Source organism: Erythrolamprus reginae, chromosome 8 (assembly GCF_031021105.1).
Source record: "Erythrolamprus reginae isolate rEryReg1 chromosome 8, rEryReg1.hap1, whole genome shotgun sequence".
NCBI lineage: Eukaryota > Metazoa > Chordata > Lepidosauria > Squamata > Dipsadidae > Erythrolamprus > Erythrolamprus reginae.
In genome coordinates this window covers 71,475-81,303 of record NC_091957.1, presented here as the reverse complement: position 1 = coordinate 81,303, position 9,829 = coordinate 71,475, and the positions used below count along the sequence as shown (strand labels likewise).

General features: G+C 50.4%; 1 protein-coding gene across 1 annotated transcript; it reads left to right on the top strand.

The window, feature by feature from the left end:
- The first annotated feature begins 323 nt into the window (after positions 1-323).
- ALAD (aminolevulinate dehydratase) lies at positions 324-4,303 on the top strand. The gene is made up of 11 exons (XM_070758354.1): positions 324-597; positions 702-752; positions 1,497-1,593; positions 1,695-1,830; positions 1,985-2,068; positions 2,291-2,379; positions 2,618-2,673; positions 2,802-2,889; positions 3,444-3,530; positions 3,626-3,755; positions 4,018-4,303. Exons 1-11 carry the CDS (start codon positions 485-487, stop codon positions 4,083-4,085), a joined length of 999 nt encoding a protein of 332 aa, XP_070614455.1. The 5' UTR covers positions 324-484; the 3' UTR covers positions 4,086-4,303.
- Positions 4,304-9,829: the final 5,526 nt, after the last annotated feature.

The window sequence follows — 9,829 nt, the reverse complement described above, 5'->3', positions numbered from 1 at the left end:
CTAACATCATCTTAAAAACTTTAAAAAAGTAGTTTTAAAATGGGGGGGGGGCAGACACTTAGGCTGTATGGGGCCCCAAAATTCCTGATGGCGGCCCTGACCGGGAGCCTGGCAAAGGCGGAGGTCGCGCTTTTAAAGCCAAGCACGGAAGAGGTTTTCTCCGTTGCATTGCATTGGACTTCTATGCCGCCCAGCCCCGAAGGACTCGGGCCCACATTGGAATCGCCGGCGCCTTGCCGGAAAAGAGCGCGGCGCTGCGGGAGCATCGGGCCAGGGAGGCAGCGGCCGAGAGCGGGGAGTCCGGCCACTTTGTGCGCGCCTCTTGGCCGGTTCAGCTCCAGCCCCGGGGGGAGGGGCAAGCGCCGCGCTGGGCCTTGAAGCGGGGCGGCCCGTCGGGGAGGAGGAGGAGGAAGCCGCCGCCGCTCCGCCCGCCCAGGCCCGCCTCACTGCTCGGAAGCTGAGTCCAGCGACCGCCAGACGCGCCATGCAGGCTCAGCCGCCCCTGCACAGCGGCTACTTCCACACGGTGCTCCGCTCGTGGCAGGCGACGGCCGCCGCTCTCACCGCCCGCCACCTCGTCTACCCGGTCTTCGTCTCGTGAGTGCCCGGTGGGCTCCGGGTGGGGAGGGGGAACAGCCGCGACCTCCGCTGCGCCCCCTGACGGCGCCCCCCTCCTTCCCTCCCTCCCTCGACCCTTTCAGGGACAGCCCGGATGCCGTAGAGCCCATCGCCAGCCTGCCCGGCCAAGCTCGGTAAGTCGGCCTCGCGCTTCCTGCCCTCCAGCCGCCCGGCCGAGCAGCGCCAAGCTCCAGAAGCGGCGGCTCAGCGGAGGGATTGGCGCGCCCTGCCTGCCCTCCCCCCCCCCCCCCTCCTTGCCGTGCACTGTGCTGGGAGAGCCGGGAGACGAAGGGCCTTGGAGAAGCTCCGCTTTCCCCTGAGAAACACTTCCAAAAGCGGGAAACTGCCAGTCGGCTGCCCGCTGGAGATAATAGCCCTTGGGGAGATGGCAGGGTGTGCCCGTTACTCCCTCGGCCTGCTTGTGCAAGAAACACGTGTGTGTACACATGTATGTGTGCATGTATGTGCCTGAGCTCGCTTGCCACACACATTGCTGCTTTGAACCCCATTGTTACTGAAGATGAAAGCTGAGGTCACCCGGGGAACTTGGGAAAACTGGAATTTCACTTTTAATTTAAATTTTAAATGAGTAGTTTTGATCTCTAGGGAACCAGAGCGTGAGGGATCTTATTCTATGTACCCCTATAGATAGTTTATTTTTCTTTAATTTGGGGGGGGGTTCTATGCAGAGAGGTAGTATTGGCGAGGGGAGCCGAGCCTGCAACCCCCCTCCCACTTTCATGGGGCCCCATCATGTTCCAGGTGATCTCTGGGTACAAACTTCTTGGCTTGACCCACTTGCCTGTTTGGGGTCTGCCTCCCATTCTGTGGGTCATCCTGCTGAGCTGACATGTGACTCCCCACCCCCACCCCCCCAGGCATGGAGTTAACAAGCTGGAGGAGCTGCTGGGCCCCCTGGTGGCGGATGGGCTGGCCTGCCTGCTGATCTTTGGAGTCCCAAGCCAGGCCATGAAGGTGCACTTCTGAACTGCGGTGGAGCCGCTGCGGCTCCTGGGCAGAGGGCCTGGCTTCTAGGTGGGCAGGTGGCCAGCTGCTTCTCCCTCTCTGCCCCACAGGATGAACGTGGCTCTGCAGCCGATGCCAAAGACACACCTGTCATCCAGGCCATACACACGATCCGCTCTTTGTTCCCCGAGCTGCTGATTGCGTGTGATGTCTGCTTGTGCCCTTACACCTCGCATGGGCACTGCGGTGAGTGCTGCTGGCCTTGGAAAGGACTAGGAGCTTGATATTCAGACGCCAAAAGGGCTTAACGGTGGGGGTAGGCCATGAGCCCTTTTGGCCTGGGGCCTTTGTCGCAAGTGGCTGGGAAGGCCGTGGCTGCAATGCTTGCCTTGCCTTGCAGGCCTCCTTCGGCCGGATGGCTCCCTTCAGAACGAGGCCAGCTGCCGGAGACTGGCAGAGGTGGCCCTGGCCTATGCCAAGGCAGGTAAGTTGCTTGCTGGGTAGGTTGCAGTGCACCTCTGGGGCAGCTGCTAGGAGTAGGCAGAACCGCACAGGTGGCTCCTTGGCTGAGGTGGGGCTGGACCTCCACCAGCAGTCAGGCTCCCCCCTCGCCCAGGATGCACTTGGCCTTGCTTCTCCCTTGAGGAAGCCCAGTCAGAGGAGCTGCCACCCTCGCCAGTTCACACCTCCTGTCACCTTTCCTCAGGTTGCCACATTGTGGCCCCCTCGGATATGATGGACGGGCGCATCCATGCGATCAAGGAGGCCTTGGTTGCCAATGACCTGGGCAATAAGGTGGGTGTCTGGGACTAGCAGGCTCCGAAGAGATATGGCCAGGAGCCTCTTTCATAGGTCGCTGAGACAGGTGTGGATTCAGTCCCGAGCCCAGATGCAGAGTTGCTTTCAGAGGCTCCCAGCTTTCCAGGTTTTGAGCCACTCGGTGGGGGAAGGGCCCGAAGGGTTCTGGGTGGGGGAGGGCTCAGGGTCTGGGAAGAGGTGGTGCATGATGTGGTACATGCTGTTGCCCCTGCAGGTGTCAGTCCTGAGCTACAGTGCCAAATTTGCTTCCTGCTTCTATGGCCCTTTCAGGTGAGGGTTGCTGGGGCTGTTTTTGGCCAGGGAGAGGGACCAGGGAGCAGCCGCCAGAGAACTTGATGGGGCCCCTTTGGTGCCTGGGGAGCGAAAGGAGGTCAATCGGCTTCTTCTGATTTGTATAGAGACGCGGCCTTATCCAAGCCCGCCTTTGGGGACCGGCGGTGTTACCAGCTCCCTCCAGGATCTCGAGGGTTGGCTCTGCGGGCAGTGGTGAGTGGCTTGGGAGAGAACCAGCTGGGCTTGCCTGTGGAGCCAATGGGCCCTGAGGGCACCACTGGATATTTGCCACGGGCGTTCCCCTTTCGGGAGACGAGGAGGAGGAGGAGGAGGAGGAGGGCTGCGTATTCTGAAGACCTGGGAACTTGTGCGAAAAAAGGCAGAGGCCCCCGGAGGAATTTCTGCTGAAGGCAGCCCAACCTGCTACCCCTCAGGCTGCTGGCCGTGCCAAGGGCACTGATGCCCTCCAGCCTCTCAGCCAGATCTTCTCCCAATCTCAGCTTCAGCTTGGCCGCTCCTATAATAGTGCCGAGGGGAGAGGGCAGGCAAGGCCAGGCTGGGCACCGGCAGGCTTTAGGCCAGAAAAGAAGCTCCGCGGGTGCACGTATGCTCTGGCAGAGCAGGGTTGGCTGTTGCACCTGACCTCTTGGTCGCCCACTGAGCAAAGCCTGGGGTTTGGCTCCTGCCTGGCTGTCTCCTGAAGCGGCTCTGCTACCTCCCCCACCCCCACGACCCCCCTCTGCTGTATTCCCCTCCCCCCACACCAGGACCGGGATGTACAGGAGGGGGCAGACATGCTGATGGTGAAGCCTGGGATGCCCTACCTAGACCTCGTGCGGGAAGTGAAGGACAGAGTAAGCCCCTCCCCCCTCCCTGAGAGCGGGCAGTAAGGGTGGGTGCCTGGCCCTCCCTTCCCCCCTGCTGAGGAAGATGGTGCGTGTTTCCCCAGCATCCCAGCCACCCGCTGGCTGTCTACCACGTCTCGGGAGAGTTTGCCATGCTGTGGCACGGGGCGCAGGCCGGGGCCTTTGACCTGAAGGCAGCAGTCCTGGAGGCCATGGCCGGGTTCAGGCGAGCAGGTGATCGAGGGAGGGAGGCAGGCAGGGCTGACCCTCTGCAAAGGGAAGCCCACCGCCAGTGCCCGGCATGGGGGGGAGGGGCAGGAGGGGCCGAGGGAGCTGGAGGCCCATTTGGATTCCTGGGAGCCACCTGGGCTACGTCCTTGCCCGGAGGGGGAGGAGCAAGCGGTCAGGCAGCCTTCTTCTGCCAAAGCCCCCCACCCCTTGCTTTGAGCAACGCGCATGTTTGTGGGGCTTCATTTTGTCAACGCTTCTCTTGCAGGAGCCGATGTCATCATCACCTACTATGCGCCTCAGCTGCTGCGGTGGCTGAAAGAAGGGCAGGCGTGAGCGGGGTCCCTGGCCTGGAAGCCAAAACACGAAAGAAGCTGGAAAGCACGTTTGGGCAGCCGATGGCAGGAAACTTTTCCTTTTACAGCTTTTGGGAGATCTTGCTTCAAACTTGGTGTTTTATAAAGTAAATTTGGCTGCTCCATGCAAAGTTGTAACATGATTTCCAGTCCCCCACTGATACACTTTCTTTAAAAACAAACACTTGCCTTTTAAAATACTGCCACAATGTTGTTGTTATTCCAGCCTGGATTTTGTTTGGCCTGGTTGGTTGCAGACGTAAATCAAGTTAAAAAGATCTATGATGGTCTCGATGCTAACAATGAGGGACAGAAAAGGGTGCCATCTTGCGTTTGAAGCAGGTTATAGCAGCCCCCAAAAGAAACAAACCTTTTTAATGGTATTTTAAGGCTATTCTTTATTATTAAAAGAATTATTGTCATTAATAGGTCACCTTAACTTGGCTTATGGCTTTTGAAGCAGGACATTTTTTTTTTACTATGTCTGCATTGCAGGAAACAGGACTCCCATCGACCTAATATTAATAAGGTGTCAATAATTAAAATTTCAGAATATTTTCTGTCCCATAGCAATAGCATCGAGCCATCATAGGCCTTTTCGATGGACTCAATTGTATCACTAAGGGACAGAAAACAGTGTCATCCTGCGGTCAAGAAAGCAGATATCGCAGCCACCAAAAGAAATAAAACACTTTAATAGCATGTTAATAGCATTCTGTGGCTATGGAAGCTGTCACAGGCCCTTTAAACTCCGTTTAAGGCTTTTGAAACAGGATTCTTTTTTCTGTGCCTGTTCCCCAGCATGTGGGAGGAGAAAGGAATAGACAAAAAAAAGAAATAACCCCTTTTAATGGGGTTTTTTATTATTAATAAAATGTATTAATAAAGACAATAATTTAATGGGGTTTATTATTAATAATAAACGTTATTATTAATAAATTTATTCTGTATCTATTAAGCACATTATTAATATTAATAGGGCAATGGGGGGCAGGGGGCTGAAAATAGGCACAGAAGGAAGTCCATCTCAGAAGCTAAACCAAGTTAAAAAGGTCTACGATGGCCTCAACGTTAATGCTAAGTGACAGAAAACAGTGCCATCCTGTGGTCAAAGCAAGGCATGGGGCAGCCAAAGATTATCCTTTATTAATGAAACTATTAATATTAATGGGCCATAGTAGGCCTTAACTCGGTTTAAGACTTTTGAGACAGGATTTCTTTTTCTGTTCTTGTGTTGCAGCAAACGTGCCTCCCGTCTCCTTATTAATATTAATAAGGTTTTAATAATAAAGATACAGGATAATGAAAATCCTATTAAAAAGGTCGCTTTCTTTTTGCGCGGCTGCAATGCTTTCTTTGACCACAGGATGGCGATTTTCTATCATTAACATCGAGGCCATCCTAGGCCTTTTCGAAGGCCTCAACGCAATCGCTAAAGGACAGAAAACAGTGCCATCCTGTGGTCAGAGAACGAATATCAGACACAAAGATATAAACCCTTTAAAGGTAATTATGTTTATTAGTAAAAGTAAATTAAGTTTATTATTCTGTATATCTATTAATAAATACCTTATTAATATTGATAGGGCAACAGGAGGCCCAGGGGTCGCAACACAGGCACAGAAGGAATCCTTCAAAAGAATTAAACTTATTCTAAAAGGTCTATGATGACTTCAGCGCTATCGCTAAGAAAAAATTATGCCATTGTGTGGCCCAAGTAGGTATAGCAGCCAAAAATAGCACCGCAGTGCAGAGTGGCAGGAAAAGCAGGGCCGACTTCCTTTTTTTGTGCCCTTCTCCTGGCATTCCACCTCAACTTGCTTTCACAGAGCTCTTTACACATGATTTCCTGTCCGTTTTCAATGGCTGTCCCCCAGTTACTTTGAAAACCAATCTTCCCATCATGGGCGATTTCTCGTCCATCCTTCTCGGTTGCCCCCCAACTTTCTTCGTCAGTGATTTTCTCAGCATGGTGGGATTTTAAATTTATAATTCCGCATCAGTATTATTAAATGCCTCACGATTAACATTAATACAGCAAGAGGAGGCCCAATGGCCGCAACATGAAAAGAGAAGGAGGAATCCCGTTTCCAAAGAAGTCAACCAAGTTAAAAAGGTGTACGAAAACTAGTGCTAAGGGAGAGAAAACAGTGCCCTCACCTGGTCCAAACAGGCATAGCAGGCCGAAAAAAGAAAAAACCCTTTTTAATGGGATTTAAAGATTATTATGCTGCATCTTTATTATTAGAAGCCTTTTTAATATTAACGTGTTAATAATAAAGATACAGGATAACAATCTTAAAATCTCATTGAAAAGGTTTATTTCTTTTTGTTATCACTAGCAGTTGGGAACCAGTAGAGGCGGCTCATGGTGTGCGACAGCATCTGTTAGGCAATACCAAAGATAAGGTGGTTAGTCCAAGGACACGGCTTTTGTCTGCCCACCTGTATCCAAATCGAGTCAGGGTTAGAAAGGGCAGGACAGGACATGCCTTCCTTTGCTCTCCAGCGAGTCCAAAGCAACCCACTGCCCAGCCAAAAAGAAGGAAAAGCCGTCTCTCGGGGCAATAGGAGATTTGGACTTTGCAGAGTCTGGCTTGTAATTTTTTTTAAAAAATTCCCCCCAATCACAACTGTATTCACTGATCTAACAGTCTGTGGCCAGGCAGAAGGGTGGAACCAGGCTTATGAAGACCTGCTGGCCGAGAGACTCCATGTCTTGGACCATTTTTCTTATCTGGGTGGATAATATTTTTCCCTGTACTAGTTTCCCTCATTTTGTCCTGTTTGCCCCCCCTCCCCCCCATTCCATCTAGTCTTTTTGTACACGTTTCTCCTCTTCCAGAGCATTAGCTCAGCTTTGCATTGTCTGCAGATTCAATAGTCCTCTCCTTGAGTCTCTTCTGTATCACAGTCGAACAGTTGAAATAAGTAATATATAATATGAAAAAAAGAAATTGAAGAAGAGTAGAAGGAACACTGGAGAATGTTTCATCCATGAAAAACATGAAATCCTCTGAGGATTTGAAGTCTGCAGCAAAAGCCTCCAGAATCTTCTCTCTGGCAAGACAACACATTTGCCAGGTTGGCTGACGTGCTTTGCTTCTCTGTCATTCCTCCAGGAAGACCGCCTGGGCTGTTACCTAAGATTAAACCATGCAGTATTTAAAACCAAGTCTCTTAAGCCATTATCTTGTGAACCACCCAGAATTGCTTCAACAGTGAGGTGGATGGCCTACACATTTAATAAATAAAAGAAACAAACAATTAGAAGCTTGAGTTGTTGTAGGCATTGACGAACTGGCTAATCCAAACACTGCAGTTCAATCCTACAAAGGGCCACTAACAAGAGATTTTAACCTCAGATTATGGTTTGGAGGAACAAACTCTGCTCTGAGGCAGGTGCTGACCAACCTTGAAACAGGCTGCTGAGAATATATGGGAAAGTCTCACCATCCAAATCCAGTGGATTTTCTGCCCCCTTGCCTCTCCTGCCCCTTAGCCAAGGGACTGGCTCTGCCTTCCTCCCTTGATATGGCAGTTAACTGCCCTTCTCAGTCCCTGAGGGGCTCCTTTGCCAACGAGGTTCGCTGTAGGCGATACCATACATTTAATTCCTTTGGTGGGATTCTTCCATCGGCTGCACCATGGCTCCCCACAGCTCTTTTCTCATACCAGTTGTTGTGATTCCGTCTGAGGCCCCTCAGGGAACGGCTGATCCTCTGCCGGCTTCCTGCTCAGAGGGGGAGGATGAGGAACAGGAGGTTCAGGCAGACGGGGAGGAGGAATCTCAGGCTGAGGGAGAGGGAGGACAGCCAGAGTCCCCCGAGGGGGAGCTCTCCCCAGCAAGCAGCCTGGATTCCTTAGATGAAAATGCACAAGCAATCATTGATCTCCGGCAGAGAAGAGCAACACAACGAAGGGGACAATTAGCCAGGTACTTTCAGCACTAAAGAGGCAACAGCTGGGTTTGGGTGTGGTGCTCTCTGGAAAGGCTGAAAAGGCAGACCCACCCTTCCTGGCTTGTGGAGTATTATCTTTGGGAGTCCTGGGACCTGGCTGTGATCTTTGGCGTCTTGGAATTCTGGTTTGTGACTCTGAATACTGAAACCTTGGGGGGGAAAGGTGTGGGTCTTATTCTCTACAGTGGTGGGTATGCCAGCAAGAAGTCTGCTGTATTGTCTGTCCGTCAGGATTCTGCTGTGAAGTCTCATAGCCTGCCTGTTGGGAAGAACAGGTTTTTCTCTGTGTTTATTTTTCAAACTATAAAGTGCCTTTGTTTGTACCAGCGTGTCTGGCTGTTTTTTCCAGTTGGTGTTGAAGTCTGGGGGCACCCAGACAGAACACCAGTGCCCAATGCCAAAGGGGGAAAGGGTGCTCTCTCTGACGCCATGTGTGCATGCGTGGTACAGATATGGGCACGGTGGAATGACCAAAAGCTGGAGGAGGGCAGGCTGAGCTGCTGCATTATTGAGGCCTGAGACCTATAGACCCGATAACATCAACAACAACCACAGCATCAACAAAAAAGGTTTAGTTGTTCTCATAACTAGGAAGGTGAACCTACCCAGCAGAGAAATTGCACCTGCACATTTCTGGGATAAAGGGAACTTTCCTGCACAGAGCAGCTCTGAAAACAACCTTAACATTTGCTTCTTTTTCTGGTTTTGTTAGCCATCCTGGGGTGTTTTAGGCCAGGGATCTCCAACCTTGGCAACTTTAAGACTTGTGTACTTCAATTCCCAGTCTTTCTCAGCCATCTTTTGCCAGTTGAGGAATTCTGGCAGTTGGAATCCACAAGAAAGTTGCCAAGCTGGTTTAGGAGGATGGAGCAAATCCTGGGAGCCAGTGTGGAAGTAGCAGCAGATGTTGAAGGCACGGTGAGTGTTTGAACGGAAGACATAGAAATGCTTCATAGTGAGATGGGCAGCATACAAATTTGATCAATGTATAACTTCATTTCAGGGATTTTTTTATAGGTTTTGTGTTATTATTGTGTGAAGAGCGATTATCCTTTATTATTAAAACATCATTAGTATTAATAGGCATCATAGGCTTTAACTTGTTTGAACGCTTGAGCCTCCCATTAACCTATTCATATTTCTGTCTTTTTAATATTTCCTAAAATATTTCATTCTGCTAGGAGAGAGGTGGGTGCGGACTTTCTTCATTAGGGAAATGGTAGACCTGGGGACTTAGCCAACATCCTGTTTTATATAATAAAGTTATTATTTTTGTAATACCTTCACAAACCCCTGGCGGTAAGTAAGTAAGTAAGTAATAGATGCAGAATTCCTTTTTTGCATCGTTGGGGAACTGTTAGTGTTTTTTGTATTTATTTATCGATGCATGAATGCGTGGATCGATCGTATTTATACACCGCTCATTCCAAAGCGGATTCAGAGAGGCTAACGTGGTATAAATAGAACAGTATTAAATGAAAATGACATTATTTATTTATTTATTTTATTCATTCATTCATTCATTTATTTATTTATTGCATTTGTATGCCGCCCCCCTTACCAACTTCCAAATCATACATTAAAAACACTTCCCTTCTGAACCTTATTTAACCCTTGAACGTCTTTCAATATTTCGATCGTGTCCCCTTTTCCTTCTGTCCACCACACTAGACAGATGGAGTTCATTAAAGTCTTTCCTGATTACTATCTACAGTGCCTTTCACTAAATAATTATCCAAGTCTTTGGAGCAGGGCGGAATAC

Coding starts and splice junctions, on each gene's coding strand:
- ALAD (XM_070758354.1), top strand. CDS start 485: ATGCAGGCTCAGCCGCCCCTGCACAGCGGCTACTTCCACACGGTGCTC. Junction 1,831..1,984: donor CACCTCGCATGGGCACTGCG/GTGAGTGCTGCT, acceptor CTTGCCTTGCAG/GCCTCCTTCGGCCGGATGGC. Junction 2,380..2,617: donor CCAATGACCTGGGCAATAAG/GTGGGTGTCTGG, acceptor TTGCCCCTGCAG/GTGTCAGTCCTGAGCTACAG.